General features: G+C 41.9%; 1 protein-coding gene across 1 annotated transcript in view; it reads left to right on the top strand.

Moving 5' to 3' along the window:
• Positions 1-23,489, top strand: part of LOC311136644 (teneurin-1-like) — a gene marked incomplete at both ends in the record, with an annotated part of 197,434 nt that overhangs the window by 157,162 nt on the left and 16,783 nt on the right. The window contains 2 exons of the mRNA XM_084170849.1: positions 15,779-15,933; positions 22,737-23,103. Coding sequence (XP_084026975.1) covers positions 15,779-15,933; positions 22,737-23,103 — 522 coding nt within the window. The remainder of the gene's footprint in view (positions 1-15,778; positions 15,934-22,736; positions 23,104-23,489) is intronic.

The raw sequence follows: 23,489 nt of genomic DNA, 5'->3' as shown, positions 1-23,489 counted from the left end.
GATGCAGTCATTCTGAAGTGGCTGCAGTCCATACATGCACTACTGTTTGGGCCTTCATTGATATTGATGTTGTATTGACACTCTCCTCAGTCCCACGGTTTTTGCAGTGTCCCCAGAAGCACATAAAACATTAGAACTATTAATTATAATAGCTCCCTGAACCATGAAACCACAACAACAGTTCATCACTGTCACCTCAGTCAGCCTTGGATTTATCCTCATTTTGTGCATCCTGCTGCATTATGTTGTGTTGCATAAATAGGCCTTTGGATTATGCGTTTTTATGCCAACTATACTCTTAACTAGTCTGGCTATAGTATTAACAGGCAGTATTACATTTAGTAAATTGTGTTAGGTTGTTATTTTGGGTTCTACAATCATCTTCACATCCCCAATGTGTCATAATCAAAGTAGTCTTGTTTTATTGATCTGTCTTTGAGGACATGTAAGGGTTTGATTAAATCAGTGAAAACAATTTGTACAGGCGCGATCAAAATCAAGGAAAGTAAATTGCAATGTGCAAAAATAGGGGTAGTAATAGCACCAGATTTTTAATATATGTCTGATAAAGAGATGTTTTACCACACACAGTAATGAGGCTGATGCAACAGATCAGAGCGTTTAGCTTAAAATGTTGATTAAGTTGTATTTCTTCATATTATAAGCGCACAATGCGCACTGCACGCGTGAGAGGTTTCATGTGACAAATATATGTTAGAAATTAAGAAAGAGGGGAGATCTAAAGATACATCGACTAGCATGGGTTGCTAATATGACTAAGATTATGCCTTTGGCTGCTGGACAATAAAATAATGTTGATTTGAAAAACAATAGAATATGAGAAAAATGCTGGTTTCAATGGCGTGTTTATAAAATAATTTCCTCAACATTTCTATGGTCATATTTTGGGCTTGGCTACTTTGAAACAAGTTAAGACATGACTCATAAAATGACAATTAAGTTTATGGTTAAATAGTTTCAAGATTTATGTTGGGTGATAAGTGGTGCGCAGCACTGTCCTTCACTCAGGTCTTTTGACCATTTGATCTAAATGAACCGTGCCTCCAGTATGTCGACAGAATCAAGCCTTTATCCTTCATTATATTTGTCAAACATGACTGGCGTTTAGCCTATATTTATGTAATTAAAAGTCTCATTAAAGTTTGGCTACATTTTCTGATGCCTTCCTCATGTCAGCATCTGTTTGGACATGAGGCTGTAGCCAATATGCATATCACTTACACTTTGACATGTAGGCTTTTTTATTTATGTAGTTGAGAAATAGATTTTAATATTATTGAAATGTTGGCCTCTCTGATCCAATTCTGATTGGAGTAATTGTTTGATATTGTGATTTTTGTGTGATTTATTCTTCTTGTCCGACAATTTTTTTTGACTTGTCCCGGACAAGAGGACAAGCATTAATGTGGAGCCATGGGTTTGTTTTAATATAGTCATGTGAGGCTGATAAATGGCTCAGACATGATGAAATGACACTCCAGATGGGGGTGGATTAGTTGGTCTGTCGCTCATAACGACAACGAAATTGAGATCAATCCATTCCCCCTGGTGAATAGATTCCCATGTTGTTACGGTAACTGCAAATACTACATTGTTCCACCTGCAAGCGACTGTGTACTGTACCAGCTAATGTTCCTCTTGGCCTGAATAGAAATACATTGTATTAATGTGTGGATTTTGTGATTAGTCATTTGTATGCATTTGGTGATGATGGTTGGCAGGCTTGTTGTGACTAGGACTAGATGCTGTTAGATCTGTCATACAGATGAAAGGTGCTGTCTGTTTGCAGTTTGATATAAGAAACATACTTTACCAGAACACCTCACACAGTAATGCTGTATTATTATTCTTTAGAACAATGCTTTCAAATAACCCTGATCTTTAGCCCAGCACTTGTGAAGGGCTAGTTTTTTTTAGCTCCTTAAGACAGCCTGAGGGAGAAGCTAGATTATGAAAGATGACATTGGCACACTTTTTGCTAAATCAATTAGTGAATCAATTAGGTGTGTTGGTGGGTCTTTAGCTGATGCTCTGTCACTGTCACACAGATTGTGAGTCTTCCTTCATCAGCTTGTCAGCCTTTCTGATTGACAGGAGAGGGTGTGAATAATGTAGGCAGATGCTTTTAATTTTATTTCTGAATGGTAAAGAGGCCTTGTCTTGCCAAGTTAATGTAACACACAGATACTTTTTCTAATTAGTATATGGGTTCATGTTATTTCCTTATGCATGCATTAGTAATATGCATGGCCTGGTGGTCTTGTGTATATCATATGTTTTTGCTATTAGTTGAAGTAAGGAGATTGGAATATGGTTGAAATATGTGCATGTTCCATTACATCTAAAGGCCAAATCTCCCTTCAGGGTTTTAAAAACATTGTGATCGTGAAGCAACTTTTATGAGTTTATGTTTCTAATGGAACCAGACTGATCCCAGGTGTAAAAGTAGAGGGAAGAAATGAAGTACAAAAAGCTCTTCTAACCAAGAGAACATCTGATATGCTGTTTTTGGACAAAACCCAGAGTCCATGAACAGCAACAGGTTAGGAGTTGTTGTTGAACCGAGTTCAAATCTATCCATTAGATAATGCATATCCAATGATCACTGGCGTAACACACACACCCGCAAGGTAGGGAGGCCCACAGGCAGAAAATTATCTTTAAAAATTCAAAATTCTCTCAGCCTCATTGCAAAATGTATAGAATAGCAAGAGATTAGTTATAGAAATGCAAATGTTTCTCTCTGCCCCATGGCAATATGTGTAGTATTGCAGGAAATTAGCTTTAAAACAGCAACATTTTCTCTCAGCCTAATGGCAAAATGTGTAGAATAGCATGATATTAGCTATAAAACTGCACATTTTTCTATTTGCCCCATGGCAAAATGTGTAGAATTGCTCAGACCTTGCGGGGGGCCCCAAGAAACAGTGGTATGCCACTGCCAATGATTTCATGTCCTGGTAAGCAAGCTGTTGCTTGATACATCTTAGCAAGAAGAGGGCAGAACAAGTGGATTTTTCCACTGACTTGTGAGTGACTAGGGCTCTTAAGGATGAAAATATGCTTTTAAAGAAAGATAAGATCATTGGCAGACTGATTCAAATGTCTGATAACATGATACCAGGTCCACATGATTCAATTGTCTACTAAGAACAAAAAAGTGCTTTTAGAAAGTTTTGCACAACAAAATTAAGTTGCACACTTAAAAAATATATTTTCAATCAATACACTCTTGACCTAAGAGCAGTCGATAGTCCTCACCCCACGGAAATCTGAGAGTTGTTGTTTTCTCACTCTAAATTCTTGCCACAAAACAACAAAGGACTCAATACCATCATATCCAGAGATGTACTGTATATTTGATATAAATGCATTTAACTGACTGTTACAGGAGGATTTCACCCATGTTAAAGATAATTGTTGAAATCCCAGGTTTACTGGTTTGTTTACTTACTGTAATGTCATTTAGATGCAGTGTAGAGGGTCTGTAATGTCTGCTAGAAATGTATCTGATTCTAACAGTAGATCAAGCAGCAGCTGTGATGTGGTTAAACAAACATTGGGTTTACTTCACTTTCAGTGGATTCATATTGACTGGAAATATGGTGACGAACCGATTATAAACAAAAAATAATCCAACACATTGCGCATTGATTAAGTATTTTCATGATTTAGCTGGAGAGAGTGCTTGGCCATGAAATAGATGTAGAAGTGTTTTGCTTCTTGATTAACCATAAAAAGGTCTCCCAGAAGTAGGTCAACCACTAGGTTCCATATCTGGCAACACGTTGCCGCAAGTGGGCCACAATGTACTGTAAGAAAATTAGTATCAATAATACACCCTCTTTGTCTTCCATGGTACAATAGCAGTAGTGGTAGTAGTAGTGTTTCAGGTGATATACTGTACCAATGTACAGTAACTCCCCTCCCAATCTCAGAACACCCCTCACTTTAGCCCCCAGCCTTATTCACCCAAAAATAATGCCAAACCCTTTGAAAGCCCACACTGGATTTCAATGTTTTTCAATAACAAAGGTGGACGCTAGCTATACCAGATACACAGATCCCATGGTTTAGTTTCAATGTGGCAGTGTTTCAAAGAAAATCAAAGGCATTTTCCGGCACGTTTGTGGCAGTTCTCAACTCAAACATATATGGCCAATTATCGACCTCCCGTGTGGTGCAGGAATCAAGCTGCCACACACGAAAGCCCTCTCTAGAGAGAACAAGAGCTGTCCGTGCAATCATCGCATAGGCCGTGTACACTCTGCGTTATCAGTGCGAGACGGAATGGAGGCTACCAGTGCTGTTTTAATGAGGAAATGTACGTGAAAGTGGCAGGAGCAGTCATCTGTGAACACACGTATGCTCAAGCAGGGCCCACAGATCAGTCTCTCTGATGTGGAGCAACTGGCGGTGGAAGCCAGGGAGCAGCACCAGGCACCCAGTCATCCAGGCATCCCAGGCAGGCACACTGCAGCTTCCCCCAACCAGCACTGGCCAGGCTAGGCTGCCCTGGATATGCTGCATCTCACCCCAGCAGCAGGGACCAGAGATAGATCAGGGTCAAGAGCTTCTCCTCAAAATTAATGTTTTCCCTTCTTTATTTTATTAAATACATTGGCCAAGGTATTAACGCTGGGTCAGACCTGGTGACTGGTCAATTTATCATCTTATTTCCCATCTTTTCCCCAGGGTATCCACCTAAGCTTGTGCTGTGAAATGTTACATGATACCCAGGGTAATAGCTTTGGACTCCTGGCATCTGAAGTAGCATTCTTTTTGTCTGTGCCATAAATTATTTGGTCTCTCTCGTTCAGCAGTGAATGTAACTCACCAGGCCAATGTTTGGGGGTCGGGGATTCAATGAGGTAACCTAGACATTATTAATTTACAGAGGGCTTAATCAATCATATCTGGATGATTAATCTATTTAGTGCTACTTTTAGACCTCTCATATGCATAGGTATCATGTAACAGTGTCAGTGTTCCCTTTATATTTTCTACCATAGAAAAATATATTTGCATTTCAAATTATGCTTTGAATATATTTCACTATGACTATATAAAAAGAATATTATGCAAACACTACAGCAATGCAACTACCACATACACTATGCCAACAGTATAGGAGAGCTTGAAATATTGGACACCGTAAAAATCCTCCCCCTACTGTTATCCTGAAGTTGCTCTCAATATGTGGAAACTGGAGAAGACCTGAGGTAGTAGTGGTCAATACTTCCATCAACAGCATCACTCAAATCAAAAGATGTGGTTAGATTTGCTCCATCCCAGCGTTCCTAGCATTCCTGCCTCTGTGACTGGAACTAATTCTCATATCCAACAAGTGAGGGTAGGCAACCACCTCCGCCACGCTGACCCTCAACACGGGGGCCCCTCAGAGGTATGTGCTTAGTCACCTCCTGTACTCCCTGTTCACCCACGACTGCGTGGCCACGCACGACTCCAACATCATCAAGTTTACTGACTACACGACGGTGGAAGGCCTGATCACTGACGGCGATGAGACAGCCTACAGGGAGGATGTCAGAGACTTGGCAGTGTGGTTCCAGGACAACAATCTCCCCCTCAATATCAGTAAGACCAAGGAGCTGATCGTGGACTACAGGAGAAAGAGGGGTGAGCATGCCCCCATCCACGTCGATGGAGCTGTAGTCGACATGGCCTCAAAAAGTTCTACAGCTGCACCACCAAGAGCATCTTGACTGGCTGCATCACCGCTTGGTATGGCAAATGCACCGCCCTCGACCGCAAAGTGCTACAGAACATCACTGGGGCTGAGCTCCCTGCCATCCAGGATCTCTATATCAGGCGGTGTCAGAGGAAGGCCCGAAAAATTGCAGAAGACTGGAGCCACCAAAGCCATAGACTGTTCACTCTGCTACCGTCCGGCAAACGGTAACGGAACATCGGCTCTCGGACCAACAGGCTCCGAGACAGCTTCTGCCCCCAAGCCATAAGACTGCTAAATAGCCATAAGACTGCTAAATCGTTAATTAAATGGTTACCCGATCTATCTGCACTGACCCTATCTTGCACTGACTCTATGCACACTCACAAGGCTATATAGTGCCTTCTGAAATTATTCATACCCCTTGACTTATTCCACATTTTGTTGTGTTACAATTCAAAATTGATTAAATATTAAAAAAAATTCACCCATCTACACACAATACCCCATAATGACAAAGTTAAATATGTTTTTAGACCTTTTTACCAATTTATTGAAAATGAAATACAGAAATATCTCATTTACATAAGTATTCACACCCCTGAGTCAATACTTTGTAGAAGCACTTTTGGCAGCGATTACAGCTGTGAGTCTTTCTGGGTAAGTCTCTAAGAGCTTTCCATACCTGGATTGTGCAAAATTTGCCCATTATTATTTTCAAAATTCTTCAAGCTCTGTCAAATTGGTTGTTGATCATTGCTTGACCCCCATTTTCAGGTCTTGCCATAGATTGTCAAGTAGATTTAAGTCAGAACTGTAACTCGGTCACTCAGGAACATTCAATGTCTTCTTGATAAGCAACTCCAGTGTAGATTTGGCCTTGTGTTTTAGGTTATTGTCCTGCTGAAATGTGAATTAATTTCCCAGTGTCTGGTGGAAAGCAGACTGAACCAGGTTTTACTCTAGGATGTTGCCTGTACTTAGCTCCATTCTGTTTATTTTCTATCCTGAAAAACTCCCCATTCTGTAACGATTACAAGCATACCCATAACATGATGCAGCCACCACTATGCTTGAAAATTTGGAGAGTGGTACTCAGTGATGTGTTGTATTAGATTTGCCCCAGACATAACACTTTGTATTTAGGACAAAAAGGTATTTGCTTTTCTGCAGTTTTACTTTAGTGCCTTGTTACAAACAGGGTGCATGTTTTGGAATATTTGTATTCTGGGGTATGTGTAGGCCAGTGACAAAAACATCTCAATTTAATCCATTTTAACTTCAGGCTGTAACACAACAAAATGTGGAAAAAGTCAAGGGTTGTGAATACTTTCTGATGGCACTGTACGTACACACTCACGCTACACTGACACTCTCACACAACACCCACACACATTCACATGCATAACATACGCACACACATACATAACACACATACACGCATACCGACACAACACAAACACACATACACTCACGCACACATACACACTTTTACGCTCATCATATGCTGCTGCTACTCTGTTCTTTATTCTACTCTTATTGTTATCTATCCTGATGCCTAGTCACTTTACCCTACCTTCATGTAAATATCTACCGCAGCTATCTTGTACCCCTGCACATTGATCTGGTACTGGTACTCCCTGTATATAGCTCCATTCTTGTGTATTTTATTCCTCTTGTGTTACTATTTTTATTTTTTAACTCTGCATCTTTGGGAAGAGCTCGTAAGCAAGCGTTTCACGGTAAAGACTACACCCGTTGTATTCAGCGCATGTGACAAATAAACATTTATTTGAAGTGAACATGTTGCCCAGCGTATTAACAGCTTCACCCCCAAGGTCACAGATACTTGCATTTACATGAAGCTGTTTTGTATTTTGGAATATTAATTAGATCAAACTAAGATGAGTTGAAACATGATTTCCATCTTAATGATTTATGGGTGTTTTATGTAACATGGGGGTTTCTGCTCTGCTCTCTATTTTTGTACGCTCTCTGTTATTTGGGTTAGGCACAAGGTTAGCAGTGGGGTTTGGGTTAGGGTTAAGGTTAGGGTTAGGTTTCAAATCAAATGTTAAAAAGAGAAATTGTAGAAATGGGCAGGGTTTAGCCATAATTGTGACTTTGTGGCTGTGTTAACTAGTGACAACGTGCTATTTTGTACACTATGAAGGGTATGACGGGACCACTTATCATCCCACATCATGCATAATTAACTAGATGATGAGGGTGATATGTCATGCAATTAAGCTCAATGATGAGGTACAGTATGTCTCTATACAAGCAGTATTGACATTAATGTTGTTCAAACTTGTGAGTATTTCGGTTGAAATATATGGATTTTTTAATTATGCATTTTGAGTTCTATTATTCATGGGAACATGTCTGGCAATCAGTTAAAAATATCCTCTGCAGTATCTCTGTGTCTTAAACGAAATTAACCTAGCACCCATTGCATAACTTATTTGAGGATATAATGTTGTCAACTGTAGAGTTTGTTCAGACTGCTGAAATAGATTGTGAAAATTTTCCAGGAAAACATACACAGCATCTGTAGGATTTCAGTTTCATCTTATTTACAATAACTTTTAATTTATTGGTTTCATCATTGATTGGTCAGAGGAGTGAGTCCACTCACCTGGCTTCTCGGGCCCTGACCATTGGCTAAATGAGAGATAACTGGCAGCAGACAGACAGCGCCCCTGGAGGATTTGGCTGGCCAGCCCTGATATAAACACTGTGTGGACCTGGACACAAAGCCAATAGGTTCAAGGCTAGTCCCAGTCCCAGAGAAGCAGCCAACATGATGCCCTTCGGCCCACCAGGCTTACTAACTGCCTGACTCAAACAGGATATCTCAACCTGACCTTGAGTGGTACAAGGATTGATGGCAGAATTGTGTTGTCTGATTGTTCACACGGACATAGTAAAGAAATCCATTCTATAGGCTTTCCAAGGCCTCTCCATGCCAAGGCAATCCATTTACTGCGCTGTACCTCAGAATTGTGCATTCCTGATACACATTAAATGCACAACCATTGTGCTGGAGTGTAATTCCGCTGTTGTATGTCACACAGCTGTTCTTTTCGGCTCCCAAGCCTACATCGACGGTCTTAGTTGAAAACCTACACATACACTACCAGTCAAAAGTTTGGACACACCTACTCATTCAAGGGTTTTTCTTTATTTTTACTATTTTTTACATTGTAGAATAATAGTGAAGACATCAAAACTATGAAATAGCACATATGGAATCATGTAGTAAACAAGAAAGTGGTAAACAAATCAAAGCATATTTTATATTTGAGAAACTTCAAATAGCCACCCTTTGTCTTGATGACAGCTTTGCACACTCTTGGCATTCTCTCAACCAGCTTCACCTGGAATGCTTTTCCAACAGTCTTAAAGGAGTTCCCACATATGCTGAGCACTTGTTGGCGGTTTTTCCTTTACTCTGCTGTCCAACTAATCCCAAACCATCTCAATTGGGTTGAGTCGGGGGATTGTGGAGGTCAGGTCATCTGATGCAGCACTCCATCACTCTCCTTCTTGGTAAAATAGCCTTTACACTGCCTGGAGGTGTGTTGGGTCATTGTCCTGTTGAAAAACAAATGATAGTCCCACTAGGCCCAAACCAGATGGGATGGCGTATTGCTGTAGAATGCTGTGGTAGCCATGCTGGTTAAGTGTGCCTTGAATTCTAAATAAATCACAGACAGTGTCACCAGCAAAGCACTTCCACACCATAACACCTCCTCCTCCTCCTCCATGCTTTACGGTGGGAAATACACATGCGGAGATCATCTCTCACGATGACGCGGCGGTTGGAACCAAAAATCTCCAATTTGGACTCCAGACCAAATGATACATTTCCACCGGTCTAATGTCCATTGCTCATGTTTCTTGGCCCAAGCAGGTCTCTTCTTCTTATTGGTGTCCTTTAGTAGTGGTTTCTTTGCAGCAATTCAACCATGAAGGCCTGATTCACACAGTCCCCTCTGAACAGTTGATGTTGAGATGTGTCTGTTACTTGAACTCTGTGAAGCATATATTTGGGCTGCAATTTCTGAGGCTGGTAACTCTAATGAACTTATCCTCTGCAGCAGAGTTAACTCTGGGTCTTCCATTCCTGTCGTGGTCCTCATGAGAGCCAGTTTCATCATAGAGCTTGATGGTTTTTGCGACTGCACTTGAAGAAACTTTCAAAGTTCTTGACATTTTCCGTATTGACTGACCTTCATGTCTTGGTATTTTACCAAATAAGGCTATCTTCTGTATACCCCCCCTACCTTGTCACAACACAACTGATTGGCTCAAATGCATTAAGAGGGAAAGAAATTTCACAAATTAACTTTTAACATGGCACACCTGTTAATTAAATGCATTCCAGGTGACTACCTCATGAAGCTGGTTGAGAGACTGCCAAGAGTGTGCAAAGCTGTCATCAAGGCAAAGGGTGGCTATTTGAAGAATCTGAAATATAAATATATTTTGATTTGTTTAACACTTTTTTGCTTACTACATGATTCCATATGTGTTATTTCATTGTTGTGATGTCTGCACTGTTATTCTACAATGTAGAAAATAGTACAAATATAGAAAAAACCTGGAATGAGTAGGTGTGTCCAAACTTTTGACTGGTAGTGTGTGTATATATATATATATATATATATATATATATATATATATATATATATATATATATATATATATATATATATATCCTTAAGTGACTGCTTTTCCCCTTGTCAACTTAATCAAACCTATCTGAATTAGTCTATCGGCTAACACAAATATTTTGCGGTCCATTATTGAACCAGGTAGTCAAATATTAATTACTGGTTGCTCTAAACACTGGTCATCAATATATTAATAAAGTGCCTCAATCTGTTTATATTTAATGAGGCCTGAACGGGCCGCTAATGAACTGGTCTACTAGTGCGCCCTACACAATATAATTAAGTCTATGAGTGGAACCACAATGTCAGAAGTGCACTTTAATTGCTTTAACAGCCTCCGAGAGAGGAGATGAGGGGAAAGTTCTGGAACAGTGTCATTTCTAGAGCTCAGGGAGGAAAAGAGGGGTGGGAGGGAGAAAGCGAGAGAGGGAGGGGGGCAAAAGACGGGCAGTACTAATGGCAAAGAATGAAAGAAAATAGGAAAACATACTGTATTATTTATTACGTAATTATTAAAACATTGTTTCAATGGTCAGTGTGTTAAAAACGTTCAATTCATAACACCCTTTGAAACCTCAAAAGTCTACTTTTTTTATTAACATTTTACTCTGACCACAACTTTTTATTCGCAGAGAAGGGACTCTGTAGGCTATCATCCACTGTTGTTGTGTTGACTATTTTGTCATATTTTTCAATTAACACAATTACAGAGGATGCTGCTCAATGCATGCTGCAACTAGCCAAATCGTAGCCTTGAACCTTTTTCAAACTTAAATGTCAGAATTGGTTTTAAGGATGTAAGCTCCTCTAAGACAATTAAAGCTGCCTCATTCATTGGGATCAGAGACTGTTGGAGGAATAGGACAGCCAGCAGCATGTGATCTGGAATCTGCATTGCTTTGTGAGCTCTAAAGACTCCCAACTTGCAGTGCAAATCTCATCAGATAATACCCAGACACTTGATTAAATTAATTGGCTATTATTATCATGCAGCACACATCTCTGTGGGGAGAAGGGGGCTGATGACAGGGATAAAAGTAGTCACTCACTCCACCATGGAGCCAGGCTGTTAACCATAACAATGTGATGAGAGAGCGAATAGACTGCTGTTGCAATCTGTTACTCCTTAATGGGGGCTCTGTTTCAATACCATCTTGGTCCCGCTGCTCTTTGAAGGATTTTAGTACATAATTCACTCTTTTTGAACAAACATGCTTCAGACTCACTGTTGTCTACTGTAGGTTACGGTATAGGCATATTGTCCAAAAAGGAATGAATGGGTATATAAAGATGACATACTTATTGCTGTTCACTGGACCTTATGATCACTCAACTACACAGCTGATGCCTGCTGGACTGTTCCTTTATACGGTACCCCATCCTGTTGATCTGTTTAGCCTCAGCTCAAACTTTCGTCGCCATTACCAGCTGTTGTCTTAGCACTCTCGAATAACACCTGTGACTGCTTTATGCCTATCTCCCATGTCAATATGCCTTGCCTATTGCTGTTTCGGTTAGTTCTAACTGTACTTTTTCAATGTAGAGCCCCCAGTCCTGCTCAACCTGTCTCAGATAGATCCTTTGTCCCACCCCCACACACACGCGGAGACCGGCTCAATCGGTGCCTCCAGTGATGCTATCTCTTTCATCTTTACCCAACGCTTAGGTTTACCTCCACTGTACTCATATCCTTCCATATCCTTGTCTGTACATAATGCCCTGAATCTATTCTACAATGCCTGGAAATCGGCCCCTTTTTTTCTCTGTACCCAACGCACTAGAAGACCAGTTCTTAAAGCCTTTAGCCGTATCCTTATTCTACTCCTCCTCTGTTCCTCTGGTGATGTAGAGGTTAACCCAGGCCCTGTAGCCCCCAGTATCACTCCTGCGCCCCAGGCGCTATCATTTGTTGACTTCTGTAATCGCAAAAGCCTTGGTTTCTTGCATGTTAACATCAGAAGCCTCCTCCCTAAGTTTGAGGTATTCACTGCGTTAGCACACTCAGCCAACCCTGATGTGTCTGAATCCTGGCTTAGGAAGGCCACCAAAGATTCTGAAATGTCCATTCCCAACTACAACATTTTCCGTCTAGATAGAACTGCCAAAGGGGGCGGAGTTGCAATCTACTATAGAGCTCTATCATACTATCCAGGTCTGTGCCCAAACAGTTTGAGCTTCTACTTCTAAAAATCCACCTTTCCAAAAATAAATCTCTCACTGTTGCCGCTTGCTACAGACCCCCCTCAGCCCCCAGCTGTGCCCTGAACACCATATGTGAATTGATTGCCCCCCATCTATCCTCAGAGTTCGTATTGCTTGGTGACCTAAACTGGGATATGCTTAACACCCCGGCCGTCCTACAATCTAAACTAGATGCCCTCAATCTCACACAAATTATCAAGGAACCTACCAGGTACAATCCTAAATCCGTTAACATGGGCACTCTCATAGATATCATCCTGACTAATTTACCCTCTAAATACACCTCCGCTGTCTTCAACCAGGATCTCAGCGATCACTGCCTCATTGCATGCGTCCGTAATTGGTCCGCGGTCAAAACGACCACCCCTCATCACTGTCAAACGCTCCCTAAAACACTTCAGCGAGCAGGCCTTTCTAATTGACCTGGCCCAGGTATCTTGGATGGATATTGACCTCATTCCGTCAGTAGAGGATGCCTGGTTGTTCTTTAAAAGTGCTTTCCTCTCCATCTTATAAGCATGCCCCATTCAAAAAATGCAGAACTAAGAACAGATATAGCCCCTGGTTCACCCCAGACTTGACTGCCCTTGACCAGCACAAAAACATCCTGTGGCGTATGGCATTAGCATCGAACAGCCCTCGCGATATGCAACTTTTCAGGGAAGTCAGGAACCAATATACACAATCAGTTAGGAAAGCAAAGGCTAACTTTTTCAAACAGAAATGTGCATCCTGTAGCACTAACTCCAAAAAGTTTTGGGACACTGTAAAGTCCATGGAGAATAAGAGCACCTCCTCCCAGCTGCCCACTGCACTGAGGCTAGGAAACACTGTCACTACCGATAAATCTACGATAATCGAAGATTTCAACAAGCATTTTGCTACGGCTGGCCATGCTTTCCACCTGGCTACCCCTACCCCGGCCACCAGCTCTGCAACTTGCCCATGCCCCCCCCGCTTCTCCTTCACCCAAATTCAGATAGCTGATGTTCTGAAAGAGCTGCAAAATCTGGACCACTACAAATCAGCTGGGCTAGACAATCTGGACCCTTTCTTTCTAAAATTAGCAGCCGAAATTGTCGCAACCCCTATCACCAGCCTGTTCAACCTCTCTTTCGTATCGTCTGAGATCCCCAGAGATTGGAAAGCTGCCGCGGTCATCCTCTTCAAAGGGGGTGACACTCTAGATCCAAACTGTTACAGACCTATATCCATCCTGCCCTGCCTTTCGAAAGGTTTTGAAAGCAATGTTAACAAACAGATCACCGACCATTTCGAATCCCACCGTACCTTCTCCGCTATGCAATCTCGTTTCCGAGCTGGTCATGGGTGTACCTCAGCCACGCTCAAGGTCCTAAATGATATAATAACCGCGATCGATAAAAGACAGTACTGTGCAGCCGTCTTCATTGACCTGGCCAAGGCTTTTGACTCTGTCAATCACCGCATTCTTATTGGCAGACTAAATAGGTTTCTCAAATGACTGCCTCGCCTGGTTCACCAACTACTTCTAAGATAGAGTTCAATGTGTCAAATTGGAGGGCCTGTTGTGTGGACCTCTGGCAGTCTCTATGGGGGTGCCACAGGGTTCATTTCTCGGGCCGACTCTATTCTCTGTGTATATCAATGATGTCGCTCTTGCTGCTGGTGACTCTCAGATCCACCTCTACGCAGACGACACCATTTTGTATACATCTGGCCCTTCATTGGACACTGTGTTAACAAACCTCCAAACGAGCTTCAGTGCCATACAACACTCCTTCCGTGGCCTCCAACTGCTCTTAAACACTAGTAAAACTAAATGCATGCTCTTCAATCGAACGCTGCTTTCACCTGCCTGCCCGACTAGAATCACTACTATCGGCGGCTCTGACTTAGAATATGTGGACAACTACAAATACCTAGGTGTCTGGTTAGACTGTAAACTCTCCTTCCAGACTCACATTAAGCATCTCTAATCCAAAGTTAAATCTAGAATCGGCTTCCTATTTCACAACAAAGCCTCCTTCACTCATGCTGCCAAACATGCCCTCGTAAAACTGACTATCCTACCGATCCTTGACTTCGACGATGTAATTTACAAAATACCTTCCAACACTCTACTCAGCAAATTGGATGTGGTCTATCACAGTGCCATCCGTTTTGTCACCAAAGCCCCATATACTACCCACCATTGTGACCTGTACGCTCTCGTTGGCTGGCCCTCACTACATATTCGTCGCCAAACCCACTGGCTCCAGGTCATCTATAAATCCCTTCTAGGCAAATCCCTGCCTTATCTTAGCTCATTGGTCACCATAGCAACACCCACCCGTAGTATGCGTTCCAGCAGGTATATCTCACTGCTCATTCCCAAAGCCAACACCTCCTTTGGTCGCCATTCCTTCCAGTTCTCTGCTGCAAATGACTGGAACGAACTGCAAAAATCTCTGAAGCTGGAGACACTTATCTCCCTCACTATCTTTAAGCATCAGTTATCAGAGCAGCTTACCGATCACTGCACCTGTACACAGCCCATCTAGAATTAGCCTACCCAACTACCTCATTCCCATATTGTTATTTACATTGTTATTTAGTTTGCTAATTTGCACCCCAGTATCTCTATTTGCACATCATCTTCTGCACATCTATCACTCCAGTGTTAATACTAAATTACAATTGTAATTATTTTGCACTATGGCCTATTTATTGCCTTACCTCCATAACTTACTACATTTGCACACACTGTATATAGATTTTCTATTGTGTTATTGACTGTACGTTTTGTTTACCCCATATGTAACTTACCCCATATGTAACTCTGTGTTGTTGTTGTTTTTTCCGCACTGCTTTGCTTTATCTTGGCCAGGTCGCAGTTGTAAATGAGAACTTGTTCTCAACTGGCTTACCTGGTTAAATAAAGGTTAAATAAAAAAATATATTAAAAAAGATACTGCATTTCATTCTCTCCCTTTGAAGGTAGTTCAGTAATAATATGCCTATTTGATTGTTATAAACAGCCTGTATCACAAGACTGGTCTCTTCCATAATGAGTTTGGTGAATGTTGTCATAAAGTGTCATCACATGTAATATCAAGCTTATAATATTGTCAGAATAATCACATCTATGACAACAAAGTGTTACTGCTGTTTCGTTGATACCGAGCTGTGCGCTAATGAATTGTCTCTCCTTCCCCTTCAACAGGGATTGCGGTGGACAAGCAAGGATTCGTCTACTTTGTTGATGGAACCATGATTCGCAAGATCAATGGGAAAGGAATGATATCAACTGTCATTGGTTCCAATGGCCTGACGTCCACTCAGCCGTTAAGCTGTGACGCCCGCATGGATATTTCACAGGTGAGATGACTAGACGGCCCACACACACACACACACACATACATTTACATTTTAGTCATTTAGCAGACGCTCTTATCCAGAGCGACTTACACTTAGTTAGTGCATACATTATATTTTTTCTTTTTCATACCCCCTGTGGGAATCGAACCCACAACCCTGGCGTTGCAAACGCCATGCTCTATCAACTGAGCTACATCCCTGCCGGCCATTCCCTCCCCTACCCTGGACGACGCTGGGCCAATTGCGCGCCGCCCCATGGGTCTCCCGGTCGCGGCCGGCTACGACAGAGCCTGGCCACATACACACACCCACACACAGCTAGGAATATCTGGTAGGCCAAGCCCTACATTTACATAGAGCAGTACTGGCAGGGATGTAGCTCAGTTGATAGAGCATGGCATTTGCAACGCCAGGGTTGTGGGTTTGATTCCCACGGGGGGCCAGTATAAAAAAAAAATGTATTCACTAACTGTAAGTCGCTCTGGATAAGAGCGTCTGCTAAATGACTAAAATGTAAATTTAGGGGGTCAGCACATCATTTCTTTATGGGCCTATAATAAAGATGTCATTTAAACTGTAAAAATGAATTACCTTTTAATGTGGCATGAACACAACCAGTCATGATATTTTCATCTGATTGTCAAACAAATCACTTCAAAAAGTAGGCTACCTGTGCATGTTTGTCCACTCCAAAATAAATTGAGCATCCAAACTGCATGTGCAGTGCATTCGGAAAATATTCAGACCCCTTGACTTTTTCCACATTTTGTTACGTTACAGTCTTATTGTAAAATTGATTAAATAAAAAAATTTCCTCATCAATCTACACACAATACCCCATAATGACAAAGCGAAAACAGGTTTTTATGCAAATGTATTAAAAATAAAAAACAGAAATACCTTATTTACATAAGTATTCAGACTCTTTGCTATGAGACTCGAAATTTAGCTCAGGTACATCATGTTTCCATTGATCATCCTTGAGCTGTTTCTACAGCTTGATTGGAGTCCACCTGTGGTAAATTCAATTGACTGGACATGATTTGGAAAGGCACACACCTGTTTATATAAGGTCCCACAGTTAACAGTGCATGTCAGAGCAAAAACCAAGCCATGAGGTCGAAGGAATTGTCTGTAGAGCTCCGAGACAGGATTGTGTCGAGGCACAGATCTGGGGGAAGGGTACCAACAAATTTCTGCAGCATTGAAGGTCCCCAAGAACACAGTAGCCTCCATCATTCTTAAATGGAAGAAGTTTGGAACCACCAAGACTCTTCCTAGAGCTGGCCGCCCGGCCAAACTGAGCAATCGGCGGAGAAGGGCCTTGGTCAGGGAGGTGAGATTTTATCAATTTTAGAATAAGGCTGTAACGTAACAACATGTGGGAAAGGTCAAGGGGTCTGAATACTTTACGAATGCACTTGCGCCATTTGATAAATGGAAATATACATCTGTTACAAAACACCAAAAGGTGTGCCTAATGACACGTATACTTGTTGGATGGATTGGATGCGCATTGGTGTCTAGCTGTAAGCTAGTTGTCTAGTGATATTGTCGGACATCATCAGCTGATCCAGGAAATAAAATAAACATTGATAGAAAATAATAAAGCTAAATAAATAATCTACTACTTCTGGCCACAGATGGCTCGGAGAACACCAGTACCCTCGTGCACCTTGAAAACAAAGCTATGAGCGCTCTAAACAGCTGATTGACAAAAGTAAAAATTATAAATCACCAGATACATCTAATTCATTGGAATAAAGGCCATTTTTTTATCAAATGGCAAAAATTAGGAAGTACAAAGTAAATTCTATGCGTAAAGGAGCTCAGCTGAGGCCGAAATTCAGCACTACTGAGTGGACCAACCAGCTCTCACAGTCTCACGTCAGAATTAGACGTTCATCCATGTTTCTAAAACGTCAAAGTGTTTAAGGATAATTTAAGGCATTCATTCCGAATTCTTAAGGTTAGGCATTAACTCCGAATGGTTCAGGTTTGGGATAGGCTTAAAACATCAATATCAAAAACAACTTTCTATCGCTGGATTCGAACATGCATCCTTTGGAACCAGATGCTTACGCCCATCCACAACTCCGTAGAAAAAAACGAAACCTACTTGAAGGTAACAACTCTCACTGTTCCCCCTAGTGGCCGGTTTCCACGTCATCTCCCGATGTCCTCGGACATGGATGGACGTCAAATACTGACTTGTATCACGGGTGATCTGCCTGGAGTGGACAGCACTACCACATATAAATACATTGTTTAAACCATGACAGAGAGGTGGGGGTGTTTGTTTCATTTGGAAGCTTTATTTTCATATTTACCACTGTAAAACATATTTACCACTACATTTTAAACAAATAGGAGAATGGTTAAATTAGCATTATTTAGAGACTCCCCCCAAAGTCTCATTCAGGGAAGCTGAGCCCCCCGTCTCCCCCGTAATTCACACCCTGACCTTTATTAAGTTCTCACCAAAAGTTATAAAAATGCTGAAGCTGGCTAACCTTCAGAGAGGGCTGCAGAGATATGCCCTACAGCAATGGTCACCAAAGGGACTGGTGGTCAATCTCCAGGGCATTCCTAGTCGATCGCAAAACATTTCTATAAAAAAACCAATGATAAAGCCTTGCACTGTTTTCCCGCAGTTCTGTTAACGACGGTGAGGGCAGGTGTTCGGCAGGCGGAAGTGAAGGACACTGTCTCCCGCTAGCTAGCAAGGAGGACTCCGGTACGCGGGGGCGAAATAACTCAGATAATACTTTTATTTCCCTTTTGACCCACATTCAAAAGTGTCACAAGCATGAAGATGTAGTGCTCGAGGCGGGAGCATTCATTCAGGAACCAATGAGATGCTCGAGGGAATGCCCAGAATTGCAGGCTGCAGTTGCACACTATTATCTGAAGGTACAAACTCCACCTACTCGGCGTGCCCGGAGAACAAATCAAGTGTATCTATAGGCCTACCGCTAGCCAATCGGATTGCTCAGATCACCGTGTCTGTCTGCAGCTTCCTCGAGCGCACAGCAAAGTAAATTGATACTGTGATTTCAAAACATCTAAAAGAGACTAGAGAGAGACTGTCAACGAAGACAGCAAAGAGCTGCTGTTTTAACGACTGAGTTCATATAAAGGTTTTTATTCAGCACTTTTATAAGCCATGAAATGCACTTCTCCACTCGCACTGCAACCAGCACTGCAACCAGCACTGCAACCAGCACTGCAGCTTCAATGAATGAGTAGCAAAGTGTATTGATAGGCTTGCATTGCTATTATTAGTGGCTGTGTTTTTTAATATCGAGGAATATTTCACTTTCTCTGGTCATAGGAGTAACAACATGAATTTGTGCATAAGGCAGAAATAATGCGGTGTGACTCGAGTTTCGCCATCAGCTCGAAGACGGTGTCCCCTTTTAGGTCAATCTTAGCTGAGGGACGGTCCGACGGTGGAGGCTGAGACTGACCATCAGATGCAGGACAATCAGTCCAGTTAAAGAAAGAAAAAACGTTATTTATATTTATGCTCACTCAGCTGTGCCTCACAAGTAATACAACTGATGATCTATTACCAGTGTGATAATATACCTCAAGTTTTTAAATATAATTTTTAAATGGTCTGAGAAGAACAACATTAGCAAGACAATTCAAGCAGAGCCAATATTCAGTGTATTGGGCATATAGCCTACTACAAACCTCATTGCTACAGAACTGTTTTGCATAGGCTTACGTTTTTTAAGTCATGTTTAAACTTAAAAAAACCTGAGCGGTAAATCTCGGCCCTTCATTTTGACTTAGAATGTGATCTTGGCTCAGAAAAGTTTGGAGACCACTGCCTTACAGTCTCTCTCTCTACAGACTCTCACGCTTTACCTCTCTCTTTCTACCCCTCTCTCTCCCTCTCTGTCCCCCTTCTATCTCTCTCTCTCTCTCTCTCTCTCTCTCTCTCTCTCTCTCTCTCTCTCTCTCTCTCTCTCTCTCTATCTCTCTCTCTCTCTCTCTCAGTCCCCTCTCTCTTCTTCACAGCAACACAGCACATTGACCCGCATCTGAGTGGGTCTCACAGCTCTGAATAGGCAACAGGAAACTAACTGCTGTGCCCCCATAAGGGCTTATCACATAAGAAGCGTGCAATTCTCCTCTTATGCACAGATTTGCTTCTGTAGAAAGATTATCCATGCGCATCACTGGACTGGATCACGTGCTGATGAACCCATCAAAGTGCTCATGAAAAGAGTCATAACTATATAACATCATTATGGGTGTGGGTTTTCTCCAGAGCATTTACATTTTCTGAGGCTGAGATTGTGGACTTTGCATACTGTATATACTGTCTCAATTAAATATTCATATAGGAGGATACTGTATCCCCTATTTTGCATCACAATAAGCCAGTCATTGACACTGCCTATTATTCCCATAGACATTTGTCAACTGCTCAGTCGTATGAGAAGCAGCAGGATGAAGCATGTAATATTTTTTTTTTTACTGTCCATATTTCAGACTTTGTGTTCCTGGCTTTCATTTTGTTAGTTTTCTGAATGCCTTTTACACTGATGTATTATGCAGTGAAATTATTCCAAGCAACTTCATCCTCAAGATGCTCATTTGCGAGCTGGCTGTCTCCCTCTCCTCCTCGCGTATCTTACATGCAAAGTGTGATGTTCTACTGTGATATAATCAAATGTCCAAACTATCAGGCCACGGCCTCTAATCACAGTAATGTGTGTTGGCCATTTTGAAATTGATATGTGGTTGATAGTTTACATATATGTTTGGCATTGGTATTTCACTTTCTCCAGAATTCTCCTTGCATGTTGTTGGTGTATGTAAGGCCTAAGGCCTCAAAGCATGCACAGCCCCACAAACAGCTTCTTATTGCATTTGACTATCAATTTAAACTGTGTCCCCAGCTTGAACCAAAGCTGTGCAGGAGGAAAATTAGAGTTATTTCGTTGTTGCATCACACTGGAAGAGAAACATTGTTTCATTCTCCAGAGCAATGTGTTTCTCCCCCAAGCCATTCTGAAAACAATAGAAGGATGGAGAGATCTAAGAAACAAAGAGAGTCCAATACTCCATCCAATCCACCACTCCAGGCTTTACAGTGCAATAAGGCATACCATTCTGGTTCCCACCACCTAGCAAATGAGACCCCTTCAAGTGAATAATAGGGCACTGTATTACAAAGGTTAGGAGAGAGTTGTATTGAGTCACTGCAAGCAGATTAGCAATGTGTGGGTATAAATTGAATTTAAAGAATGGAATAGTTCAGTGATAACGTATTATCATAAATGTGACAGATCTCACCATTCCAGATTTTCAGGCAAACAAAATGTCAGCGCATCACAGTTAGTTTTTATGGAGCACATTGCATTGATTTTGCTTTTTCAAATGCAGAAAAAAAAAGTGTGTTGTCAATTAGCGTTCTTTTTGTGGTAACTGTTTTCAGACACTGAGCTGCCAGACTTCTCTCACAACTCAGATGTGCTTTACAACAATGGCTGCAGTGGGAAAACGTACCTCCAATTTCAATGTGCGGACACTATGCTGTCAGTATATTTTGTTACCTGTGTAGAGAAGTATCAAATTATTCCTGAACGGATTCCTTTCATTCACGGACAATTGACTTGCATACAGCCCCTTTCATCAGATCATCTCAGAGTGCTTGAAGGTGAGATGGCAACTAATTTTATCCTCCACCAATCTGAATCATTCACCCCTATTGTGCAGGAACACTTACCACCCATTATTTGTGGTGGAAGAATGGTTTTTCATGATCCAATTAAACACAGGGGTGATTATATTGGCAGATTTCTTTATTAGGACTTTGTCCAGCACCCTTAAGGATCCCACTCACACTTAGTGAACTGTACCATGGAGCTTTTTATTCCTTAGCTGAGTCTCAGGGGAACACAGTGTGAGCACGTCCAAAAATGACCTTACAGTGACATTACCACTTGTACAGAACAAACACAACAAACAGCTTTTTTCACAAAAGTCACATGCACATAAGGCTTTCACAAAATGTCCTCTATTACGAATTGCCCACTTGACATTGCTGAATGTATGACACAGACAGACAATGTCCAAGCAGTCTACACAGTATATGTGCTATTCTTACTACTTCATTTAGATAACATTGCAATATAATGCATAATCAAAGACAGTGGGACAACTGGAAAGGAAATGTTTCAGGAGAAACGTTGTGGCATCCATCTATGTGACAAGTACACTGAGTGTGCAAACCATTGCTCTTTCCATGACATAGACTGGCCAGGTGAATCCAGGTGAAAGCTATGATCACTTATTGATGTCACCTGTTAAATCCACTTCAATCAGTGTAGATGAAGGGGAGGAGACCAGTTAAAGATGGATTTGTAAGCCTTGAGACAATTGAGACATGGATTGTGTGTGTGCCATTCAAAGGGTGAATGGGCAAGACAAAATATTTAAGTGCCTTTGAATGGGATATTGTAGTAGGTGCCAGGCGCACCGGTTTGAGTGTGTCAAGAACTGCAACGCTTCTGGGTTTTTCATGCTCAACAGTTTCCCGTGTGTATCAAGAATGGTCCACCACCCAAAGGACATCCAGCCAACTTGACACAACTGTGGGAAGCATTGGAGTCAAAATGGGCCAGCATCCCTGTGGAACACTTTCTACACCTTGTAGTCTATGCCTCGACGAATTGAGGCTGTTCTTAAGGCAAAACGTGGTGCAACTCAATATTAGGAAGGTGTTCCTAACGTTTTGTACACTCAGTGTATATGCTTGTTAAACTGTGTTTTCCCTGCTCTAGGTTCGTCTAGAATGGCCCACCTACCTGACTGTCAACCCCATGGACAACTCCCTGTACATCCTGGACAACAACATAGTGATCCAGGTGTCAGAGAGCAGCCAGGTGAGGATTGTGGCGGGCCGGCCCATCCACTGCCAGGTCCCTGGGATCGACCACTACCTGGTCAGCAAGGCAGCCGTCCACTCCACCCTGGAGGCAGCCAAGGCTATCGCCGTGTCCCACCAGGGCACGCTCTACATCGCCGAGACGGACGAGAGGAAGATCAACCGCATCCAGCAGGTCACCACCAACGGGGAGATCTCTGTGGTGGCTGGGGCTCCCACTGAGTGTGACTGCAAAATCGACCCCAACTGTGACTGCTTTTCCGGTGGGTCCCCTGCTGAGAACGCCATTATGCCTCAGACTCAATTCAGCAGTCTATCAGAGGCCTGCGGAGAGGCTCTCTGGATGGACATGCTCTGAAGCAATGATTTGGAACTATTATAACCCGCCCAATGTTTATGGTTGCATCAGTCTAGCTTGACAAAACAAACAAGCTTTAACGTGTGAAATAGTGGAGTGGTGGGATGAACAGCGAGTTTATTTCCCTTTCACTCAACACTCCTCACTTTATTGTCTAGGATGTATTATTCATATCAACTTTATGTGACATTGCAACTTGTCAAACACCACATTATTATTCAGTAAAGTATGAATACATAAATATAGTTATTTATGATTGACTCTCATTTGATTCAATGTATTCTACCTTAG

This window comes from Coregonus lavaretus, assembly GCF_964263955.1.
Source record: "Coregonus lavaretus genome assembly, chromosome: 10".
Classification (NCBI taxonomy): domain Eukaryota; kingdom Metazoa; phylum Chordata; class Actinopteri; order Salmoniformes; family Salmonidae; genus Coregonus; species Coregonus lavaretus.
The sequence above is the reverse complement of the archived record's forward strand: the minus strand, read 5'-3'. Positions and strand labels throughout refer to the sequence as shown.